Below are 26,081 nucleotides of genomic sequence, written 5' to 3'. Positions count from 1 at the left end.
TGGTTGATGTGTGTTTTTCTGTTTTACTGGAATCCTGTCCAGGGTGTCCCCCGCCTCGTCCTAAATTGGATTGGCTCCAACACCCTTTCAATTTACTCATCGTGTGTGTGTGTGTGTGTGTGTGTGTGTGTGTGTGTGTGTGTGTGTGTGTGTGTGTGTGTGTGTGTGTGTGTGTGTGTGTGTGTGTGTGTGTGTGTGAGAACTGCTCAACAGAAACCAACAGAAAGTAGTCTACTTGACTACCTGACACTGAGGTGTGTGTGCGTGATCAACAAATGTCAAGAGCACTTTCCACTCTGAAATGAAATCACCGTCACAAATAGATAATAAAGGTTTAAACGATCCTCGGTTACACACCAAGACCTCTGAATAAAGTTTGAAAAAGAAGAGGAAAAAAAAGAGTATCATTCACCAGGAACTGAACATCGAGGATAAACAACAAGTAAATACCATCAGATTAGCGCTTTTGTGGCTCACGACTCAGGATCAAAACCCTCCCTCGAGGGAAGGTTGGGAGCTCATGTTGTAGAGGGTAAAGGTCAACTCTCAACTGGCGAGCAGCAGCATTGTTCCCTTTTCAGCGGCTGCTGACACCTGTCAATCACTCCGCATGGGAAGACCTTTAGTCGGTGACAAAGGCCTTTTTACTGAGAGCCGGTGACGGCTCGCTGGGACCTTCACTCTTCATGGGAAATGTCAGGGACTTCATTTTAGCGACGCAAACGTTGGAGCAGGGGCTTTGGCATCGGTCCAGCACCTGTTTGGTCCGACATCCAAAGAGACACGAACTTCACCCTTTTTAAGAAAGACGATTTGTTTTAAATGACTTCGTAACACACTCATGGAAGGTCTCTTACCCATGTGGGGATTTAGCTGAACTTTGCAGGGAAAAGCAAAACTCTAATAAAGAGAAAAGTTGATCTGAGACAACAAAGTGTGGGTTTTAAATCATATGAAAGAGAGTAAATGTTAATATTTTCAAGAGGTATAAGTTAGTTCATTGTTTACTTTAACTATATGCGGGGTCTCAAACTCAACTTGCCACCGGAGCTCGCATGCATTTATGCCCAAAATGAAATGTATTATTATTATTTAATGTTATTTTTGGTATTAAGTTTATCATTTATTGAGTATTGTTTTGATTGATTAAGCGCTTTGTGACCCTGGTCTGGAAAAGCGCTCTATAAATATAAATTACTTACTTACTTACTTTATTAATCCCTCTGGAGATCTCATTTGGGAAATTGGGTTTCCAGTTCACAGCAGACACCATAAAAATAAGAACAAGAACAAAGTGCAAATATAAAGAACATACAAACACATACAAAGGAAAAAGGATACGAAGATTAACATAGAAAAGAACACATTGTCCTTTTAGGATTTTAAATATTTTGAAATCAATGGTCCTGTTGTTGTTTTATTGAAATGTCTTCATCTATTCTATAGTTATTTTGTGACCAAACAGATACAAAAATGCAAAGAATCCTCTCAGCTTTATTAATATTCCAATGAGTGCAACATGTTGTACCAGAACATAAAACAGAGCACACAATAAATAACAGTTAAACACTAAGAAAATACAATAAAAGAAAAATAAAATAGTAAAAGCCACTAAAAACAGCTACAGAGTCTAATGCTGTGTTAAAAGCCAGGGAATAAAAAGTGGGTTTTTAGACATGTTTGGACAGTGAGGGGGGCTTCTCTGATTCTGATTCTCACGGGCAAGTTGTTCCAGAGCCGGAGCGTAGCAACAGAAAAAGCTCTGTCCTCTCTGAGCATCCTCAGGAGTTTAAATCCAACATGGCCAATGGAAGAATGTAGGAGCTGAACAAATGAACTTGTGATTTCTAGCTAATATACAACATTCATTGTCCTGTTAAATGACAAATGTTTTATTTTCGTTGTCATTATCAATCTGTTTATTTCCACAAAGCTCAGGATTGAACAATTATGATCTTTTTTCCTAAGAAATAACCTTTAAAAGCTTTCCAGGAGACGTGGCAGTGTCAGTGGCTCTTTTGTCCGACACATCCACTCACAGAAACCTGCTGATATTTAGCACGGCTCGCCCACCGCAACAGCAGGCGCCGCTTATTTATCTACTGCAACATGTTTTTAATGAGCTTCCACAACTGTAATCTGTGCTCTGCAGCGCAGCCGTGACTTTGTGCTGTCAGCACAAAGTGACAGGGTGTATGGTGTGTGTGTGTGTGTGTGTGTGTGTGTGTGTGTGTGTGTGTGTGTGTGTGTGTGTGTGTGTGTGTGTGTGTGTGGGTGTGTGTGTAAAAAAAAAGCGGCATCTGTGGCACCCTCATTGAATATCACCCATCTGCCGGAGAGAAAACATATCGTGTCTAAACAAAAGGCTTTTTATTCTGTTTTTATGGGTTTTGTTTTTCCATAAAATAATGTATCATCTTGTCTTCAGATTTTTTTTTTTTAACTTCATTTTGTGTCCCTGTTTTGTAATGATCTGTTGCACAGTTCAGTGGAAAATGGAAGGAACTGGACAAACCTGTCAAACATCAATTGAAAATGATATAAAAGATTTTCGGATTATTCTTTTTTTAAAACAAGATAGAAATATTAAATCATTATTAGGAACATCTTATATAACTTGCCGTTGAAGTTAATCATCTTTCAATATATTTTAACTTAAATATAATCTATAGGGATTTGACATTTTATTAATTAAATTAATGCCATTTTTTTTTTCTCATAGTCTATGTTTAGCGTGAAGCAATTGTTTCATTTCCCGTAATTCCTCAGTTTTGTTCCAGAAAAAGCATCACTTTATAGCCTAGTCTTGTAATATATGTGGATTATTGGGAACAGGATATGATGGCGGAGAGCATGTGCCACTGTTTGGAGGTGGAAGCAGCCTTTCAGAAGCCTCCAGGGGGAGACATTAGGGCCCCCTGGGGGCCAAATTAGTGGCAACTAACCAAGTTAGAAACAGACAGCAGAGGGGGTCTGACTGGCAGCCGTGGACTGAGCCCACTCTAGTGAGACAACACTCGCACACAGACCCACACAGACACACAACTCTCTTTTGACAGTGATCAGTGGAAGATAAAAGCCAGTTCCTGACAACAGCAGCCCCTCGGTCGGGGGCTGCGAGAATCCTGCTGTCTGCATCTGATTGTAACTCATTTAGACTCGGAAACAGAAGTTCCTTAAAAAAAATCTCATTATAATTTAAACAAGGTTGTTTTACCGGGAAGCTAACAGCTAAGATGTCAGTGTACAACGACAACGATTAGGTTTGATCCAAATGGAAGTCAACACTGACTAACCAGCTGATGGTGGAGAACGATTGTTTTCTCCATTTTAGAACATTTACAACAATTATTAATATGCTGGTTGATCTTCAAACACTAAATGTCACAGCAGTGGGTGGACATGTTCCAGTTTTTCACCAGACTCCCTCCCGTGGTGACCTGCTGCCCAAAAAGATGCTGTTTAAACTCTGATGGGAGATTCATTTGTGAGCCTCGGGGGACCAATGATCCAACATGGCAGAGGTGTCGGATTCTCTTTTTTAGTTTCATTACCAAACCATTTTTTTGGTTCATTCGATCAAATCTATTCCGGAAAAAGTGTCTACACTTATTTCAAATAATCACAAACTAATACTTTAAGTGATTTTAATTAAAAAAATTGTTTCAATGTCAAATATCCTTCTTTTTTTTGTTGTAATTTTCATCAATAAAATGGAACATCAGCCAAATCCTGGAAGGAATTATAACCTGGAATTTATTTAAAATTAAAAACTTCAACATGTTTTTGTTTATTGTGTTTTATGTATTTTACTGACTGTCACCGTTGATATTGGGTTTTTTTTCAATTATAATTTCTTTTTTAAAAGCAAAACAGGGCCGTCTCACATTACATGATCCCCTTCCATAATCACTCAAACCCTGGCAGGAGCCATTTTATTTTTTTGTACTTGCTATTTTAGATAGTCGATAACGCTGCTAGCTGCAGTTATTATGATGTGAAATTTACCAATATATGTTATATTATAAATTCTGTTAAAATTCAATCACATTTTTTTTAAATTTAAGTGAAAAAGACAAATAAAAGGCCTTAAAATATTTTCTTTTACTGGCTTGTAAAATTACACACAATCACAATCAAGTAGAGATTTATGTCTAATGTGGGAAAACATCATTTTTTCTGGTAATAATTCGCTCACAAAATTTAAATGAGATGATTAATAATTGAATGTAGTTTAGGCTTATTTCTAGTATAATAGCATGATGCTTTTTTTTTTGCATTAACTTGACAATTTAGAGTTTGTTTGTTTTCTTTTAAAGTGACAAAAGTATTTGATTAATTTTCTATTGATCAGATGTAAGTAAGTAAGTAAGTAATATTTATTTATATAGCGCTTTTCGAGACCAGGGTCACAAAGCGCTTAAACAATCAAAACAATACTCAAAAAAGTACATACTTTAAAGATCAAGATAATACTGAGAACACAACAGTGCAACCTTCTTAAGTTTCTCTTTTGAACGATTTGATTTGAGGCATAAGAACCTAAATGAAACTCCTCACCTGGAGGATTCATACAAGCTGGAGGTCAATCAAGTCATCAGCGGTGGGCGTAGTCACTGAAGACTTCTCTCCGTGACACACAGCAGCAGGAAGAAGCTTCCTCTCCAACGGCCTCTGGTTTGATATTCATCTGAATGTTGTGATGGAGACCAGAGTCCTGCTCCGGTTGGTGCTTGTGGTGTCGTGTGCTGTGGCCCTCAACCTTGATCGAACTAAGGGTGAGGTCCACAAAGACCATCTGAGTTCTGGCCCACTCGGGCAGCAGGAGATGGACCAGCACAACAGCTCTCACCACTTCCGTTCAAGCGTCAGACTCCGAAAGTTCCAGCTCAAGAAACAAGTGGAGCCACCGAAGACGCCGGAGCAGAAGTTCAAGAGTCTACTGGAACCTTCTGCTGAAGATCTGGAGCACAGAGGACCAGCTGGGAAGATTAATTTAGTTCAGGGCCCGAACCTGAATCCACCCATGACTCAACAATCTAAGGTTTTCTCCTTGAAGTGGCTCCTTTAAGATGTTCCTGACCTCAAGCCCCTGTTTTGTTTTTTCTAGGCTGTGAAGACGTTCCAGCCTTCACTTCCCGTTCCTGCTGATGTCATGGCTGTACGCTGTGGAGAGGGAGAGGTCAACGTGGAGGTCAAACGCAACTTTTTTGGTGAGAAGTCATTATTAATTGGAGGCAACTATTGGACTCATTCTGTAGAATAACTTTGACTCTGTTCTCAGGGAACAATCTGATGATCCGTCCTGGTGAACTGACGCTCGGGGGCTGCGGTGCCAAGGAGGTCTCTGACCAAGTCCTGCACTTCCAGACAGAACTGCAGGAGTGTGGCAGCACCATGACGGTTCTTTTATTTTTTTCTTTTAGTTTAGTCGATTTCTTATCTACATTTATAAGATCAACATTGAAATAATGCTCCTCAATGGATCTGCAATAAAACATTAATTTTACATCTCAGGACAACATAGTTCCTGTCTTTGATGGAAATGAATGTTATATTTAATGTTTAAATTGAACTAATAATCTAATAATTTTGTTTTTTCTTCATGTTGTCAAGTTGTGCGCATGAAAAAAAGAAATGTGTTATATAGTATATATCATCAGAGAGACAGTCCAGATTTATTAATCTAACTCATTTTTTTTTTTAGTGTTTACTTTAAGGATTTCAATTTTGCCTCTCAGATCCACCATTTTGAATTTCCTCTAAATTTGGACCTGTCAGCAGAGTGACCTAGATATAGCTTCAGCGGTGTCATTTTTACATCAGAAACCAAGGACGGGTAGCATGACAAGCTTCACCCAAAAAAAATTGTGTTGGGTTTGATCGCACAGTCAGAGCCTCTACCTACTTCTAAGTATTAAGACTGACAGTTTCTTCTCAACATGTGGTGTCCTTTGTTTAAACCCCAGACCTTCTTGCACGGAGGAGCAGCATCAACATTCCTCTTCCATGTTGTCCATCTGTAGATTGTCAAACTCATCATGCGAGGATCAGATATTAAAAACATAGTCTATTGTTTTGGGCTGGGAGGAGGTCTGCTGGTTCAAGGAAGACACGTCAGTCTCTATTCATCTAAACTTGTAACTTGTAGCTGAACTTGTCTCTGGTCAACTTTGGACTTGTACTAGGAAGGCGTCTAAAGCTCACAAGGTCACATAAACTGAACTGGTTGGTCAGATGCAGCCTCCCTGCCCAAGTTAAACCCATATTATTCTAGATCATCATGAACTTTCACTCTCCGCTTCTCCACCATTTCCTCCAGATGACCGACGATGTTCTCATCTACTCCTTCACTCTGACCTACTCTCCATCACCCATCGGCAACACCTTCATCTTCAGGACCAACCCGGCCCAGGTGCTGGTCCAGTGCCACTACCAGAGGAGACACTTTGTCAGCAGCGACTCCGTCAAGCCGGCGTGGACCCCGTCGGCTTCCTCGCTGTCGGCGGTCCAACGTCTGAACTTCTCGTTGCACCTCATGGCGGGTGAGGAACATACCTGACGCTCACGTATCCTCAATGAAAAACATGATGGTTCCACTCAAGACTCTTCTGTTCCGTCAGACGACTGGCAGCTGCAGAGACCTTCCAACACGTACTTCCTGAACGACGCGATGCACATCCAGGCGTCTGTTCTCCAGAGACACCACGCTCCTCTGAGGATCTACGTGGACAGCTGTGTGGGGACCATGGACCGCAATCCCAATACTCAACCCCAACATCACTTCATCAGCAACCATGGGTTAGAAGGAAAAAAAGAAAATTCATCCAGATCTATGGAATATCTTACGTCACATTCTCTCTGCTGATGTGTTCAAGGTGTTTAGGTGATGCCAAGTCCTACTTCCTGCCACGAAACCAAGAAGATAAACTTCATCTCCAGCTCAAAGCGTTCCAGTTCCATCGGGATCACAGGACGACGGTGAGTTGCTTTGGTTCACTGCCATCAAGATGGAGCCAATAATTTGACCTCAGCCTCTGTTTTGAGGCTGAACAACCAAGTCAGTCGACTGACCTCATCCTTAACTGATTGAACTCGAATATAAAGTTATGCTGGAAGAGCCTGCAGCTCAACACGCCAATAACACACTAGACCTTCTTCTTATCCTCAGCTCTACATGACGTGTCACCTGAAGGCGACGACTGTGTCCACGTCGGTGGACCCGCGACACAAAGCCTGCTCCTACTTGTCCGAGGCGAGCAGGTATGTCACCACGGTGTGTAGGAACAGGAAGCGGCAACACTCATGGGATGTTTGTGTGCACAGATGGGTGGCATCAGGTGGAGACAACAAAGTGTGTAGCTGCTGTGAGAGCAGCTGTAGCGGGCAGAGACGGAGGCGCGGCGTCGCAGCAGCAGATCCTGGTACTGTTGACAACAGAGGAAGCAGAAGGGAGATTTTGGACGCTCGTGGGTATTGTAACGGAAACTAGTCTAAAGAACCTGATGGACTCATTGTCCTGAAATGACAATCGTACAACACTTGTTAAAGTAACTTTTACTATTGCAGTTTTAATGTTGGATTATTTTAAAGGTTCTGCTTTATTATTTAATCTGAGACGAACATCAACATTATAATGTATTCCCTAATTTGTCCCACAGGGGGACAATTAGGTTGTTAAAGATTGAACATAAATGCATGATGGAAAAAAAGGAACAGTATAAATGTATATTATATTTAAACTTTTGATTTAGTAATGGATTCATAAAGCATGTCTTTTTTTTTACTACCAACCAGTAAAACTCGGAACTTGGATTCCTATCTTTAAAATAAAATCTTAGAGAGGTGATTTCTCCCCAGTAGAAAATCACAATTTATGTTTAAAGTTTCTCTACTTTGGTAATGAGTTTGTTAATAAAGGATTCTGCATCACCATTTTCAGAGATCAGTAGGTGGCGCTCTTGGTTAAAATAAATTGCATTTTTAATGAAATGAGTGATTCATAGCCAAAGATTTTAGAACAGAGTGCCATCTAGTGGTCTTTGAAAATAGAGACTGTTTCTTGAAACCTCATCAACCCATTTCTAATAACCAGATCAATCTTAAGGAATGCAATTAAACGCAAAAAAGACTAAATAAATCTTAATAAAAAAGAATTCTCCATCCTTATGTCCTTCAAGTGTGGCCCGGGGCTATTTGTCCCCCTTGAGAAGAATTCATGCCCGTATTATACGTCAAGACGGTAAAACAAATAATACAAGATTTTTATCAAAAAGTAAAAGAAAACACCAAAAGTTGAAGTGTGTTGTTAAATCTTAAACACTGAACATGTTACTCCTGTCTGTGAAGCCATTATGTGTTGACATCACAACCAGAGTCATCTTCAATAAGATCAAGATAAAAACTCTTGTATCCGGAATCACTAAGAGTGTTAAAATGTGTTAAAAACAAAAAAAAAAGACTTTATAATATATTTTAACATATTGTTTTACTCTGAACACAAAAAGCACTGTTTGTGAAGAAAGAACCTGATGTTCTATCTTTCTGCAAATGTTTTCCTGCGGTACATTTTATCTCCATCTGTGGAAACGGCAGAATTTGAATGTTTATTCAATCAAACAGAAAAAAAGAAAAACAAGGATTTCTCAGAACTTTCAAACTTTATCTTGGCAGCCGTGCTGCTCTGGCATCTATGGGGGATTGATTCTGAGTTAATCCCTCTAATTCACCAGTCAGTCATGTCAGGAATTTGTGGATTCATTTTCCGTCTCATCAGTCCAAACATGTTTTCGTTCAAGGTCCGTGGTGGGAGGGGTCGGCGTCGCGGGAGGCGCTTCCTCCCCGGCCAGTGGCTGCTCAGCCCGAGCCTGGACGCGGTGCTGCAGGTCTGACGCCACACACACCTCATATCTGCTGATGCTGAGTGACAGACCGAAGCTCTTACCCTCCTCAGGTCAGTCGGTGGCGCTGATGGGTGCGGGGGTGCTGCTGGGCCTGCTGGCGTGCATGGCTGCTGTCATTTACAGACGAGTGCACAAAGCACCTGGACAGGCTCTTACCTGACGGAAAGAAATAAAAGATTTATAACTCAAAGACTTGTGTGCTCCCTGACTGAGCTCTAAACACATTAACCTGTCCAGAGCATTTCTACGAGGGCGTTGATGAAATAAATCCCATCCTAAATCATGTTTTTCTCTAACGCATGAAGAGAAAACAATCCACGAGTGCTCCCTTTATCGGACGAAAAGCTTGAGTCAAGTCCTCAGTTCTATATTTTATCCATTAATGTGGTTTAAGTCAGTCTGCTCTGTCCCTTTTTAATGCCTCCATGATGGAAGACTAGCTCACTATCAACTCTTCTTATCGGGATGTCTTGATGTTTGTCCGTCCATCCATGACTAAGCTTCTCATGCTATCATCTCAGGGGGAGGGTCGGGATGCTCTGCTTATATTTGCACCAAGAGACCCAGAGATAGTTGAATCTCATGTCCAACATGGTCGGTTTATTCCTCCCTTTCAGGCCAATAATGGACTTTGATCAGATTTATTTTAGCCGGCAGCTTGTGTCATAAAACGTATTACTTATGGCTTCCTGGCTCTGTCAAGCAGATTACAGAACACATTGATAACATGGAGTTCACTTGGAGCTCCAACTCTTCCAGGGAGATTCGTTATTTGGCTGAAATATGAAAGCAAATTGTAATTTTTAAAGAAAATGCTAAGGGCAGCTAATGTCAAAATCCAACTCTCTTGAAGTTTTGAAGTCAATCCTTTTTTAAAGTTCTCCCTCAACTGAAATCTCAGCGAATGAGAGGTTACAGGAGTAAAGCCCATTATGATGTAATAATGGCTTCACTCCTCCAGCCAGCTGTATTCACGCCACAATGTGTTTATACAACAAGTCCCTTGGAGGTGGAGACTCTGGGGATCGATGTCGCTCGATGACGAACTTTGATGTTAGACCAATCACAGCAGAGTGGGTGTGGTACTTTATTTAATCTCCAAAAAAGTGTTCAGTGGGCGGGGCTTAAACACATTTTCTAATGTAAATATGTCGATGAAAAGAGAGTTTTGTATAAATGGACACATACTGATGAGTACAATAGAGGTCCAAGATCTATTTAAGACATACTTCTATCAACACATTAGATGCCCTTTGATAAACATTAAAAGCTTTATTCAGTCTGTCCTTAAATGACAAAATTTCCATTTCATCTGATTTTCAGAAATCTCAGCTTATATTTCATGTTACAAGTGAGTGATGTTGATAGGTAATTTTTCAGTGACTTTTAAAGTTATTTAATTTCAAATGTATTCTTTTAAAACAGTTAGAAGACTATCAAGACATTCCAGTTTTATAGTTTCAGAGTTCCTTAAGTAAGGCTGTCTCCATGCGCACTGTAACATTTGCCACTATGGCTCATGAGTTGTGCTAAACTGTGCTCCACACAGCTCCCTTTTTAATCCTTTTTTACTCAGTCTGTTTTCAACAGCTAGAAAACAAGTACACTGTTTAAAGATTGTTATCCATCCATTCCCATTCTATTTTTGACTCCACAGGTGAGATAAGTTTTGCTAGGAATTCAGAAATAGTAAGGTCAGAAGAGAATGTTCAACATAGGTTTCGTGCACCATCTGCTGAAAAATAAATCTTCCTGACTGACTCTGGTGTTTGAATAACAAAAAACAAATGTTTTCTATGAGATAAATTTAGTCTAATGTTTTCAAATTTCAAAAAATAGATTGTGAAGGAAATAAAATCCACAACAAGCATCAAAACAAATAAAATAAAAACTAAAAAGAAATAACTGTTTTATTATAACAAAATTGCAATTGAAACCTTTCTGAACCCGAAGACTCTTTCATAGACTTTAATAGAAAAAACTAGATTTTTTATTAGTCACAAAACTGCTGAGGTTATTTCAAGTGTTTGTTCTTAACACTGTTTTTTTTCTGATCTTAAAAGCATCGAACGTGCCATTTTTAAATTGGTCCTATACTTGCTGCAGCTTCCAGAGCTAATAAACCTATTGATGTCATCCTCCGTGTCGCTCCGGAAGCCTCTGTCTGGTCAACCAGGTCAAATTGGCTCTTAACAAAGGTTCACTTGCTGCCTGCAGAGAATGACCAGATTATAAAATCTCTGCTCTGAGCTGACATTACCGCCTTTTATTGTTTTTATCAATCACTGTGCTTTAAAGCCCCGTCCAGGCTGGAATTGGGGTGTAAATTCTAACGGGGCGAGGTGGTTTAAGTTCACGCCAGGATGATTTGTGTAGTTAATTTTACCGACGGTTGGCTCTGATCTCCACTCATGCAGATGCAGAGTAAGATTTTCGCCAAAGAGAAAAGAGAAAAATGGCTGTAAACACTGTGGCAGTGACTTCCTGCCGCGAGCTAAAACCACCCGTGCTTACAATAGTCATATTTTACCTACTTTAATTCGCCCCCCTCCCTTTAGCTGAGGGCCCCTGGCGGTGCGTTGGTGAAATGGGGCTCATCATGAACTGTTGCTCACAAACCCAGAAGAGGAATAGACATAATTAAAAAGCCCATAAAAGTAGGAGAGGAGCTTTTTCACAGTAATATGTGAAAGCCAGATTTAATGGCCTGTTTGTTCTCTGCTTGCGGTGCTGACGGCTGTGCTGCTTTACTGTCAGAGTGATGCCGACCCCCCTACCAGCTCCCTCCTACACGCACCACACTGTCCACCTGCATTACGGTTCATAAAGAGGCCAAAGCTAATGATGCACCAGCAGGACACGACACAGCAACAAGGCGGAACACAATCAAACACCAGAGTCAAACAGTTGGAGAGCAGAAAAGGCTTTTTTTTCTGGCTTCAACATTGGTAACGACAAGAAGACCGACAAGACGACCTCAGGCGAGACCAAGCCACTATCAAGGCCGGAGACTAATAAGCTGGTCAAGTAAAGAGACCATGTAGAGACTCTTTCAACTCACTACCAAGACCGGAGCGTCTCCAGACAAGACCAAGACGGAGCGAGACATAACCAAGATTTTGGAAGTTTAGACCAAGGGCAAGACCAGAGAATCTTAAGACCAAGACAAAAATGAGCAGACAGCAAAACTTTTCCAGATCAAGTACAAGATCCAAGCAATACCAAGACCACAGAGTCTTAAGACAAAAACAAGTACAGAGTAAGTCAAGACGACGACTTTTCTTTATTAAGACACTACCAAGACTGTAGTCTTGAAACAAGACCAAGACAGAGTCAAAACCAAAAACTTTCCATATTGAGAGCAAGGCCAGGAGACTACTAAAATCTGAATCTGAAGACAAAATTAGTAGACACCAAAACTATTCCAGATCAAGATCAAGTTGAAGACCAAAGCACGGGCAAGATCCGAGTCTTGAAACAAGTCTGAGGCGGAACCAAGTCAAGACTTTTGACTTTTTGATATCATCACACTACCAAAGACTAGATGGTCTTGGAACAAGACCAAGACAGACCTAGACATAATCGAGACTTTCCTGTTTGAGACCAAGGCCAAGACAAAAAGAGAAGGGAGTAAAACTTTTCAAGATCAAGTCCAAGATCAGAGTATCACAGTGTCCAGAGAGTATTGAGACCAGACCAAGTCTTTTTTATATCAAGACAGTACTCTGTCTTGGTCTTGTTTCAAGACTCTGAGTGAGTCAAAACAAAACACTTTCCAGATTGAGACACTACTCAGACTGAAGAATAAAGACGAACAAGAGGAGTCACCAAAGCTTTCAAGACCAAGGCGCCACCAAGACCAGAGAGTCTTTAGTCAAGACCATCTTACTCAAGTTGAAGAACATTCATAGCATCAATATTAGCATTGATTTTGTCGAAGATTGATTTCAACATTGATCTCTGTGGAGTAACTGTGAGGAGACTGCCAACGCTCGTGCCACTCTGATCATGAAAGTAGCTGTAAAATATTCACAGCCCATTATGCTCTAAGGCCTCTAGAGAACTGATAGGATGGAGGGAACCAAAGAGCAAGACCACAGACCGCACTGTTCAAATGAGCTAAATGTAAAAAAAATCATTACAATTGTGAGTTTATTTGATCTCAGTTTTGTCCTATATTACAACATTAGTACGCACTAGTAAACTTGTGTGTTCTAATTATCTCTATAATTTTATTACAAATACTGTATCGATATTCAATAGCACTGTATCAATATTAAAAAAAAAATAAAACAACTGACGTGTTGCTGTGTGAGGATGTTTGGAGGAGAAACCCCTCCACAGGATCAACACCACTAACTTTATTAAGTATGTAGAGAAGCATCATTACAAAGAATATGAGCAGATCGTAGAAAAAAGAAAGATGAAACAAAACGAAACAGTTAACTTTGCTGTTCTGTAGAGACGAGAGAAACTTTCAGTTGATAAATGAAAGTCAACAATAACAAATGTTCTTGTTGGTGTTAATGTTGACTTCATCATTGGAATCTGCATCAATACAATACATAGAATTTGTGTGTAATACTAGCGGAATAAAGAATGACTGCGTAAGTGCAGCGTTTAGTGTGTTTGACGTCAGCGCTCTGCTAGATTTAACTTTCATAAACTTCAGGACTATTAATGATGACAGAAAATAGTTTATTCATAACATTGTTAAACGTTTTACTAACAAACTTTTAAATCATATTAATCAAAGATCAAATTATTTTTTTGTTTACAAGATAATAAATAAAATGACAAAAAAAAAATTCAAGTAAAATGTTATTTAAAAGATAAAGTTATATTTAACAGCAACTTTTAAAGCTAATGTTTGGACTCATTTTGGCTTTATAACAGAGTTTAAAGTTACATATTTTCACTTTCCTATGCAAAGAATCTTGGATGTAAATGGAAAGTGAAGGGCAACGGGAGGGTAAAAAAACAAAAACATCACCCTTTTTTGGGGGGGGGTCAGTTTGTTGCTTTTGGCTATTGATCAGAATGTATGGATCTGATGGATCTGAGAGAGAATCCGATACCAGAGTTCATGGATCTTCTTGCAGGACATTGACATAAATTACTCAAACATGATGACGGATAAAGAGCTGGAAAGCTCTTAAATGACCCACAAGTCTTGATGATTCTCCTGAAGACTTATGGAGATCATGAAAAAGTACTTGGACCTGGAACAGTCAAAGCACTTATATAATACACCGTGAGTCAGCAGGAACACCAGGGATCCTCATTGTTGCATCAGTAAAGTCATCACACGGAACATTCCTTTCACGACGCGCCGGCTGATCAGTTTATTAATCAAAACGATGTAATTGAAGTCATCAAAGTGGACGCGGAGACGGCCCGGTCGAGTGCAGACATCTCTGGAGCACGAAAAACACGCACCTGACCTGATCTCACGCTCGTAATTAACCCTCTTAATTACAGCGAAAAAAGTTGCTAACGAAGGAAATGGATTTAATTAGCCCGCTCTTTGCACACACGCACACATGCGCCGCCACGCACACACAAAACAATTAAGGCTCTTTTATCGTGGCTAATAGCTTCAGTGACTCTGAGCTTTGCTCATTAAGACTATCAATAATGTGCTGATTACATGTGTGTAGGTCTTCTTTATCGCGGCACAGAAGGGACCAGAGTGTGTCTCCTCGGCTCCCGGCGCCGGCGGAGTCTGTCTGAGCGGCTTATCTGCAAAGATAGATGTTGGACTTGTGAGTAGCTTGAGCTGTCTTCTCTTTAATTTACCACTTTATCTCCTCGTGAGGACTCGGCGCGTCCTTTTCAAAAACAAAGTCCACTCTGTGTTTTTATGAGGGTGAGAAAATGGAAACGGGATTGATGGCGGCCGCAGATGTCCTGGCGCGAGCGCGTCCCGCAGCAGTATATACAATTCACAACAAACAAGAGTCCTTACTTGTCCGTTTATTATAGGAACCGTGGCCACATTCTCACGTGCCGCTGTGTCAAGGTAGGAAACCAAGACAGACATATGCAGGAAGACAATACGTCTGTGCTTTGACCTTCAGTCTCTTCCTGTTGTAACTGACTCGGGGGGTCCGTCCCAGAGGAGGGGCACAGGAAAGAGTTGGCTTGACCTGAGCCGACACACCTTGACTCCTGCCTCGCCGCACCTCCTCACATCCCTCATGTGGGATCTCTGATCTCGGCTGTTTTCCATTTGAAGCTATTGTCAGCTTTGTTTTGAGTTCCAGTCCACTGCTCTCATGAGACCCCATGCGACTCAACGTTTGTTTGATTCTCAGACACAGATGTCCTTCATGGCTTCTGCTATACATGGTGTTATGAAAAGAAAATGCAATATACGTGTTTTTCATGAATAAACAAGGAATGAAAAGATATCTATATATGGAGGTCGCTGTGTTTCTTTATTTATTGGTCAATCAAAAAAAGATAATTTGCTTATTATTCTTTTTTTTTATTGAAAATCATTGGGGAAAACTAATGGATCAGTGTACACTTTAAATATTCATTTATATTTATTTTTTTTACTGAATAACAAAGTAAAACCAGCTACCTGTATATATATCCCACAAACTATTTTAATGTTTCTCTTAAAAAACAAAGCATAACAGAACATGTTATCTTGTGATAAAAGCATTATAAATGTATACTAGGTGAGTGCTCTACATGTTATAGTTAAAATCACAGGGTGTTTAATATCAGAATGATTTTAGCATGCTCTTTTAATTAAAATTAAAAAAGTTAAATTGCTATCCAACTGACAAAAAAAGAGCTAATAAATAAAAAAAATTGTGTCAAAATCAATTCCTGCTCGAGACCTTGGCTCCTGCAAAATTGAGTGGAGCCGTCTGCAGTACTATGTCAGAGAGAAAAGATTCATCTGGAACATGTAAATGAAGATTATTACATTAATACATGAATACTCATCATTATGCTGTGTTTATGGCGACATTGTGTGTGTTCTTGATGAAACTACACTAAAAAGGAGTAGATGTCTGTCTTAAATCACACTAAAACAGGCATTGTACAGTATAATCTACCTCCCAAGATAAATGATATATATATACTGTATATAAATATATATAATAGTTTTTATTGCTGTCGCTTTTTTATGGTGGCAACATAACATCACATATACATAATGAGAAAAAACTAATAATAATTAAAAAAATAAGAAAATTCAATTTAATTAAACAATTTTTTAATGATCCGGACAGCAGATGGGTAGATAGAATTCTTCAACCGAGATGTTCTGATCCGTATTGATCTCAGTCTCCTGCCAGATGGGAGAAGTTGAAACAGGGGGTGTCTCGGGTGAGAGGGGTCAGCTACGATCCTGCCTGCACGTCTTGATGTCCTGGTGACGTACAGTTCCTGCAGAGATGGAAGAGGGCAGCCAATCACCTTCTCAGCAGAACAAATAATCCACTGCAGTCGGTTCTTGTCCGTAGCTGTTGCAGCAGAGTTCCACACGGTGATGGAGGAGGTGAACATGGACTCCACAATGGCAGTGTAAAACTGCACCAGCATCGTACGTGGAAGGTGGACTTCCATCTACTGACTCAGGAAGTACATCCGCTTCTGGGCCTTCTTTACTATGAGCCCGATGTTCATCTTACACTACAATAGCTAGTGTATTTAAAGCCTGCATTACAAACAACCCAAATATTTTCTCATGGATGAAGTGAGACTGAGTAAAGGTACATTTCCAGTAGCGTTGGAGCAGGACTTCATATCTGAAGACCAGGATAGTTCCAAACACTTTCTGTGGCGTGCTAACGTTAGCTTTATCTTAGCAAAGCGTCCTGACATGAATGACTGTACTAACAATACATAAGCACATAATGAAGACACAGTGACAGTATAAGACTTGTTGATATTTATCGACGTATTGAATGGAAGAATGTGTTGACGTCCATATTAAAAAAGTGATTTGATGGGGAAGATGAGTCGCCGCACATGCTCACACTGCAAAGATATTAAAATCTGTAAATCAGTTTGTCACCTCGGTGGTTCTTCGCTGTTGTGCGCTGTTAACCAGCGCCCTCCGCCCCTCAAACCATTCATTACGTTGTCATTTATGATCGTTGTCACAATGAGGCTCAATTCTTTTGAGTGATTCGGCTCCTAGCTGGAGTTTTTCCCCCTCGTGTGACAGCGCGACAATACTGGTGGGAGATGCTAACCACTTCAAAGGCTGATTCTGAAGAAAAGATCATTTATATCTAGTGATTTACACGCGCTTTGAAAACTGATTTCGCAACATTCCATTGAGTTAAAAAATGTAAATTGATTTTGTTAACTGTGCAGACAGTCATTTACAATGTGGTCGATTGTCTTTTCATCTTCTTTTTTTCTTTGGTTGTGTCGAATTGTGACTCGGTTAGTGGCTCGGACGACACTATTCTTTTGTGTCGTGTCACCAGCGCTTTGGCTACATACTCACGGTGGGAAAGTCATAAAGAATCCTAACGAAACTTGGAGCCACCACAGAACAACGAGCATAAACATACTCAATTCTCATTGTTTAGTTTAAACGTTGGGAGTTGCACTGTTGACCCAGTGACGTCATTTTCTGTCCAATCCGTGGCCGTCAGCTGATGTCACCTTTTCAGTGCTCGGCTTGGCTCGCCTCAAACGAAAGCAGAGCAGGTACTAAAAATAGTATCTGCTTCTAGGTACCATGCTGGTGGAGAAGCCACACAAACCGGGTTGAGTGGAGTCGAGTAGAATAGGGCTAAGAAGAGCCAGTGCGTGGGTCCATGCCAACGGGTCAATGATCTTGTTTGTTTGTTACAACCCACTGTCCGTGATCTAAGGTAAGGGTAGCGACGTTAAAAGACCGGTATATGGAAAGCTTTGTATTTCTCTTTGACTCTCTTTTTACAACCTACAATCAATGAAGTGACGGTTCCAGGTAAATAAAGACCAATAGTACCATATTGAATCAATATTCAAGGGTTCAGGATTAACAACTAAGGGAGAACTCCTGTGTGGAGACAATCTTCAACCCAAGAGGGAATTCCTCACTAATGTATAATAGTTTATTTGGGGGGTTTTTTCGCCACAAAGCATCATGACCATAAATACATCCAAGACACACGTTCAGCAGGTTCTGTTGTGGTGCGGTGCAGCTGCACCAACACGGTAGACAGAACCCGTGCGGCCCAAACAAACTCCCACACAGGGAATCGCACACATCGGGGATGCTTACGCGGAAGTGGCTGACTGGGGAACAGATGTCTTGAACCCAACACCTTCCCGTCAAACACAACAAAAGACCCGCTCTGCTCCTACTTCCGCTGATTCCCTCTTTAGATTCCAGCGCCCAGACAAAAAAATATTCCCTGTTTGATCTGGACTTTTATCTGGTGTCGTAGCTCGACGCACAGCTCTCAGGTGCGGGAACAAAGAGGCTCTGCCTTTCATGGGGGCTAATGTGTTCATCTTGGCTTCTCCTGGCCACAAATCCTGATTGACACGTTCAATGTGGATGAACAAACGTCACACAAATAGTCTTTTATCATCCTAATAGTGCCAGTGCTATCAACCTGAATAAATAAATCCTTCTCTTATCGGGCTAAGCGCTCACACCGCCTCTGGATAGAGGAAGCTGTCAGCACCTCTATTTTAGTTCCACTTTGCCTCATACGGAGACGAAATCCTGTTTTTCTCTGTGATCCATGCTCCTGGTTTCCAATCCCCAGAGACTGGTTTCCCTCCATGTGTCCTTCCTCGCCATCCATTGATGATCCCCTCTTCCTGCTTATCCTCAGCTCAAGTCCTCTATCTTTCCCTGCCGGATAAATCCACAACATGGCAGAAAGTTACAGGCAAAGTAAACTGGATTTTCCACATTGTCAGCCTTTCAGGAGATTTATTTGCCATTACTCTTCCGTATCACTCCCAATAAAGAGTGTTTTTGACAGTGGTAGCTACAGCGAGCCGAGGATTCCTCTCACAGGTATCAGCTTCTCCTCACACACCTGGACCAGATTCCCTATATATCTCACTAAAAGTTAGGAATGTGCAGTTTATAGTTCTCAAAGACCACATAGAAGTCTAGCTCACGCAACACAACAATTGTGGAGCTTCAGACTCCACTACGACTAATCCATTTATTTATTAGAGGTAAGTTCTTTGGAATTAAATCGTTCTTTTAACACACATTTGCAAAAAATATGTGCGCCAAAAAAATATTCCATGTTTTCAGCTTATAAACGTTTGTGTCCAACGTTGATGTATTTGGTTACCTGATACGAAATAGACGAACCTTGTATAAAGTGGCTCGTGTAGAAGTAAGAGGTTCGGTGATTTTTACATCTTACAAATGATCTACCTTTCATACATGATCACTTCCTTCAGGAACAACTTGTTTGTACACACTGTTTTAGTGGCGCACTACTGACACCAGCTGGCTGGACGAGGAATAGCGGCTTGTAAATTGTGGATTTGTGTCCACTTTAAATGCATTACATACTCCGAGTGTAACTGTCAACACATTAAATCAAGTAATTGTTGTCCATCCATTTATCACATTATAATTTAAAAACCGTCTCATGATTGGACACTCTATATCAAATTGAATTCAAGGCATAAGGTATAAATAATTACATAAATAATTTAACATATTTTACAAAACAAATGTCAAATGTCAAGAAAAAAAATGCTTTATTTTTTTATTAGATTTTTTAAAATGTAATTAGATTTTTTTTTTCAAGTATCAATAAAAAGATTCTTCATAAAACAAGATTAGTCCGTTTTGATTTTACTTTTAGGTTAAAATAATAATAATATGTTGCGAATGGTCAGCGTGTGTCAGTGAGTGAGAGAGCTCAAGTAACAACAGAGAAAAGAGTTCACTTTATCCAACAAACAAATGATATGGAGATTAGGGAGACCCACATTAATCTAACATTTTTGTACTTTTTTACAAGTTTTTAAATCATGATGTGTGTTGTTCGTTCAAGCACCTTTTGAGTTGAAAAACATGCCAAATTATGATTTAAAATACAAATGGCCTCGATCTGATTCACGTCAAAGACTAAACTAACAAAATAAAATTCAAATCGAAATCAAATACGTGATTATTGAGAGTTTATGTAAGGCATCAATGCATTATTTAACCGAACTTCATAGTATTTGCGACTTCAAATATGTACCTCACGAGGGCGCTGTTGGATCTTTCTATCCTTTCTATCACATCAGGAAACTAATACGATCAAAACCTGCACATTTTCATCCGCTAGTAGACACAGTTTTTAACCGTCATATGTCCCCGAAAATAGAATTGAAATAAAAAGTACATCCGAGAACAACAATAAAAAATATCTTGGACGAATTTATTAAGGAGATAATAATTAGTTAATAAATTAATAGTTGCGTTTTTTATATAATTATCCATTCATTAATTGTATTTATTTAGATAGTTCTGGTTGAATCCACTTCTTTGTCGTCTACTTTCTTCAATTCTTTTCACTGGTTTTACCCTTTATTGGCTCCAGTTTGTTGTTTTGTGTGTATACTGTTGTATTTCATATTCACACCCAGCTACAAATTCATATTTTGTGTTCTGTGGTTCTGTGCCAGTCCATCACAAATACACATTTACATTGATTAACCTGGAAGACTCCTCCAAAGCATGAGAGGAAAAAACAGCATCCAACCAGTGTTCCTTTAAAACTAAAACCACAATCTGTCGCTGGTGGATGTGCTGGTTGTGAAGTCCAGAAATGCAATCATGGAGGTGAATTAGATCAAACCTCTTTAATGAATTACTAAACTCATGACATCTGACTGTAAATGACTTTTCCCGTCATCTCCATCCAGCGAGGCTGCAGGAAGAATAAACCCTCTCGGATCGACTTCAGCACTCATCTCTGAAACTGACATTTAACCGTTAATATGCACAAATAAGATATATATTCATTCAAATATTTTAGAAAATATTACTTTATTTCTCATATGGTATGATTAAAGAATACTTTAAATCCTCTCCTCCTATATAAGGGTCTTGTGAGATTAAATGATTTTCAAATAAAATATCTTAATCATCTGGATGTTTCTCTAGCGTGATGTTGGGAGGTTCTTCCCAGCCAGAGTGGTGGTGTGTGCTGGAGACAACAATAACCTGGGAGTCACCCCATCAGCCTGAAATATTGATGCCTCTGGTGGTGCATCGCTGCTGCAGCAGGTCTGAAGGACGCTCCTGATGTCTGCTACCAGACAGACCTCCATTAGCTAAAGGATGCTGACCTCCACGGCTCATGCCAATGACTTTCACACACCGATGCGCGACCTTCACGCGGCTTCTAATAGGTGGACGAGTTTTGACGGTGTTTGAGTGTGTAGGGGAAAGATTGATCTTCGCTGACAAAGTGATCACTATTAAAAAAAAAATAATAGGTTGTTTTTCTTTTGCAAGAATAGCTTCTGCATTTCTTGACTTGAAATTCCCAAGGATTAAACTCTGGTTTAAGACCAGTCACACCACATTACAAACACCAAGCCTGATGCCCTTAGTTGGGTTATTTCCTAAGAGAATGGCTCCTCTCTTTAGAGTTGTTTTGTAAAAATAAAATAACACCCAGAAACACTATTTTTCATAATTTTCACTGATCGCCTTGAAAGAGCCTTTATTGAGCTTTGGTTTAGTTAATTTGTATTAAACATTTATATAACAATCATGCTGTGTTTTTGGTCATGTGTTTTAACTATGAAAGACACTGAGTGACATCATCAGCGTGTAGGCAAAGATGTTTATTGGGTATTAACTGTGTTAAACGACTAAATCTTTACAGATTTTTAAATACATAATTTCCAATATAGTATTACTTAAACTGTAAAGTTTCTTGAGATAACTTAGTTAGGATAAGACACTTTGAATAAAATTGAATTGAGTTTACTAATAATTCGAGAGAACCTTTGGTATTATTCAGGTATTGCTTACTTTGCTAGAAAGCTATAAGCTTCACCGGGTGATTGTCGAGCATTACAGAGCCTCGCCAAGTAATACGTAATAGGTACTGTGCTTGAACATAATATAATGGTGTGTGCATAAGGATCCAAAAAATGGCACCTGTTAAGAAACCTGCTTACTAAGAGGTTTTCAAACTAAAAGCTATTAATCATTGTGCCTTATGTATGAAAATAGGTCATCTATATTACGTCTTATAATCTGGTGCACCTTTTAGTCCAAAATTATGGTAGTTGGCAAAATAAATGAAATTATCATTTTAAAAATGAGATAAACTCAAATCAATGTTGATATTGTAGCCAAAAAAGTTTAAAGTATAGTAGCTTTGCCGTTCTAAAGGCTTCTCTATACAAAATATGTCAACAAATATTGTGGAAACTTATGTGGAATTACAGGGAATCAATGAAAGTGAAGAAAACCAATGTTTATCTTGAGGTGGAGAAAGTGTTAAAGGAAGATATTTTTGCAATAAACGAGTATAAATGAGTTTTGCTAAAACTAGCTAACAAGCCTGATATCACTTGCTATTAAGCCCTCCTGTTACAGCAGGGCCAGTGACAGAATATTCAACAAATATAAATTGTGTAATATGATCGAGTCCTGATTCGAATGGTTTCCTCTTGAAGGTGTGATCCAGCCTCTCAACTGGGACAAGTTCCTAATTATATCAACACGGATGTCAGAGGTTTCTCTATGAGAGAAGTATTACATTTTAACTATAAATGAAAAACCCAAAATTAAGCCACACTAATACAAGCCAAAATAGAAATGTTAAAACTGATTTTTAACTTCTGGCACATTGCATAATAACTTTGTATTGTCACCATTTTGAAATAAAAAAATTAAAACAATCTTTCAGCTAGAGCCATGACTATTTGTGCCCGTCTGTGTCTACTTGAACAACGCGATCCAAAGGGTCCAGATCGGTGGGTCGGGTCCGGCTGTCCTGATGGGCGGTCTGTCCATTAACGGCTCTGAGATGCTGGCCTTGAATGAACCAGCTTCTCATGAATAAAACACAGCCTTTACTGTATTTGGAAGCACTTTGTGTTGCAGTGGGGAAGTTGATGAAGGAACATCGATTTCATTATTTCAGGGAACGAGTGGACTTAATTTTAGAGGCATCTAATGGACCTGCTGAAAGAGAATAAGATATTCGTTGCAATTAGTGCTGATGGACGACCAGCCTCCTTTTCCTTCATTTTGCCGCTGCATCTTTGGCCATAGAGTTGTTGTGTGTGATCAAGGTTATGACATTTTTCCTCTTTTCACGAGCACTGAACCAATACTAGTTTACTGGAAGTAAACCAGTATTGGTTCATGTTGATGTAAACAATGTAAGTAAGTAAGTAAGATAACCAAAAACAACGAAAAACAATACACAGTTAAAATATATACTTTAAAAGATCCAGACACATAAGACAAACAGGAATATCAGGGAAATCCTGCACAAATAAAAATGTCTCAAGATGTTTCTTGAAGGAGTCAGTAGATCCATCAAACACAGAGAGAGAGGAAGATCGTTACAAAGCTTAGGAGCAACAGCCTGGAAGGATTTCTCTCCTCTGGTCCTGAACCATGTTCAGGAACCATCAGTAGATTCTGATCCACAGACCTCTGAGCCCGAGCTGGGGTGTAAGTCTGGATCAGATCAGTGATGTAAGGAGGATCCTGACCATGAATAGTTCTGAGAGTAAGAACCATAATTTAAAAATTGATCCTGAAAGAAACTGGTAGCAGAGAAGAGTTTTAAGGATCGGGGAAATGTGAGTTCTTCTACTGGAGCGGCTCAGAATTCTCACTGCAGTCTTAGTATCAATTGCAGGCGAGACAGCTCCTTCTTGTGTAGACACGAAAATAAACTGTTACAATAGTCTAAACGAGAAGACACAAACACATGGATTATAAACTCCAGATCGCGTTGTGACATCATTTTCATAAATTTAGAGATTTTTCCCAGTTGAAGGAATGTGTTGTGAAGAAGGCGACCTAACTGTCTGCTCACACCAGAAGTTGTTGCGCGTTTCATATTACAATGTGTCTTATATAATGAGATGCATATGTAACAAGATATAGTTTAGATGCTTGAACAACTGTCTAAAGTATCTAGAAGAATTAGCTGTATTTGAAGTACATTAAGCATCTTCAACTAGAAACACTTAAACAGCCAAGCTAACGTCATGCAGGGCTATTCAACTTTTCCCCCGAAATCTTGGCAAATGAGAGGTTACGAGAGCCCATTATGATGTTATCATTTATACACAAGTCCCTTGGAGGTGGAGACTTCCTGGATTTATAACGTGTGGTGACAAACCTTGATGCTATGACCAATCAAAGCAGAGTGGGCGTGGTTATGGTAAACAAGATTTAATCTCCAGAATAATATAATATTATATGATTGTGTTTGGCCCAAAGGCTGGACATACATACGAAAATCTGCCTCTCAGGAAATCTCAGTTCAAAAGTCGGTGCTCCACTATCTTAAGTATCCTGATGATTTGGTCAATGTAGACGTCTTTCCTGTATCCAGTCTAACCGAGTGGATCATAGGTCACGAATTCAACTGTCACAAAGATGGAGTCCCTTACTAGAGCAATACTAGCAACTTAGACATCAAATAAATGGCTGGAGAATATCGTGTCATGTGCTGCAAATGTATCCCCTGATAGACGATAGAATCAAGCTTTTCATTGCAAAAAGCCGGTCTGTTACGTCTCACACACACACACTATAGTATTGAGAATTAAATCCAGGTTGTATTACATCACAAAGTTTGTAATATTTGAAATAAAATGACTTCCTGTTGTCACTTGTTTTAGGTGCTGCACACATTAACTTCAACTCGCTGTCACAGGATAGGTTTAGCTGTCGTCATCACTTCAGTATAAAAATGGTTGGTCATTTCAAGGACTCAACTCTTGCCTACTCATGCTTGGAGGATATTCAAGTGGAACACAATTATTTTTTCAGTCATTCTATTCTTTCCTAAATTGTTATTGCTTGGTAAATAATAATAATAACAATATATAAAACATGTATTTTAATCAAAAGGCGTCTTTCTAGACATCCGAGGTCACAGGTAATTATTTAAGACGTAGGTATTCAGAAAAATATGTTAAACGTAGTGTTTTATTACCTCAAGAGAGGTATGTAGCCTCAAAATGAAAATGACAGTTATTTTGAGACGAGCAAAATACTAAATTTACAAGACAGCTACAGCTTTAAAATAAGAACTACTCAATATGAAATTGCTCTGTTATGTTACTCATTAATGTGGAAAGAGCTGTCCCATCAAATCCAGTCTAAAACACTTAAAAAAATGAAATTATGAAATAATCTGATCAGATTTAAATGAACAACCTAGAACCAGGATCAAGTAAGAGGTATAAATGTTTGTTATTCTCTCGACAACAAGTACAAAACAATGCTTGTAATTCAATCGAACATGACTAATGGAATCATACCAGTCCCAGCTTTTGTTAGCAGCTTATTTGAGTCGGGGTGCTTCACAAGCAGAATTTCAATGCGAGATTCAACTTCTGAATTCGCTCTGAAATCAGAAGCGCTGCCTTGCATGGCAACAGGGTCCATCTCTAATTCACCCCCCATCACGTAGGCCTCGTGATTTAGGAAACACTCAGGTGATCAAACCGCAATCAACCAAATTGACCGCAGTGACATTTTACCTCACACGTTCATAAACCCTTCCCATTAAACCAACGGTGCATTTAACAACTGGGTTAAAAGCCTTTTTCATCTTCACTATTGTCTGCTGTAAATACAATGAACCATAAGTCTGTCATCTGTTTGACAGCTGGATGTGGTTTATGTCGGTCTGCGTGAACTGTGATTCCATTTTGATTCGTCTTTTTTCAAACTATGTTGTTTTTCTGGTGGACGCCCACACAGTTGATCTCCAGCTCTACTCACGAGCCACCTTAGCAACAAATGGAGAATCCAAGACTTTAATGAGCGGATGAAGAGATACCAGGTCGAATGCCATCTATATTCACACATATATATATATGTATATATATATATATATATACCGTATATATATATATATACGGTTTATATATAGTTCGATATGCTTACGAAGAGAACAAAACAAACATAACAAAAATAAACATTGTTTCAATGGATATGTGAGAAATCTTGGTAACAAA

The 26,081-nt window shown here is 39.4% G+C and overlaps 1 protein-coding gene across 1 annotated transcript; it reads left to right on the top strand.

Annotated features, from left to right (window-relative positions):
• Window positions 1–4,702: 4,702 nt before the first annotated feature.
• Window positions 4,703–9,063, top strand: LOC148080140 (zona pellucida sperm-binding protein 3-like). The gene is made up of 10 exons (XM_087792382.1): window positions 4,703–5,044; window positions 5,111–5,213; window positions 5,285–5,403; window positions 6,323–6,545; window positions 6,624–6,801; window positions 6,879–6,981; window positions 7,172–7,263; window positions 7,327–7,424; window positions 8,799–8,885; window positions 8,954–9,063. The coding sequence occupies exons 1-10, from the start codon at window positions 4,703–4,705 to the stop codon at window positions 9,061–9,063; spliced, it is 1,455 nt and encodes a 484-aa protein (XP_087648508.1).
• Window positions 9,064–26,081: the final 17,018 nt, after the last annotated feature.

Source organism: Callionymus lyra, chromosome 5 (genome assembly GCF_982586985.1).
Source record: "Callionymus lyra chromosome 5, fCalLyr1.hap1.1, whole genome shotgun sequence".
NCBI classification, from domain to species: domain Eukaryota; kingdom Metazoa; phylum Chordata; class Actinopteri; order Syngnathiformes; family Callionymidae; genus Callionymus; species Callionymus lyra.
This window is presented reverse-complemented; position numbering and strand designations above follow the sequence as displayed.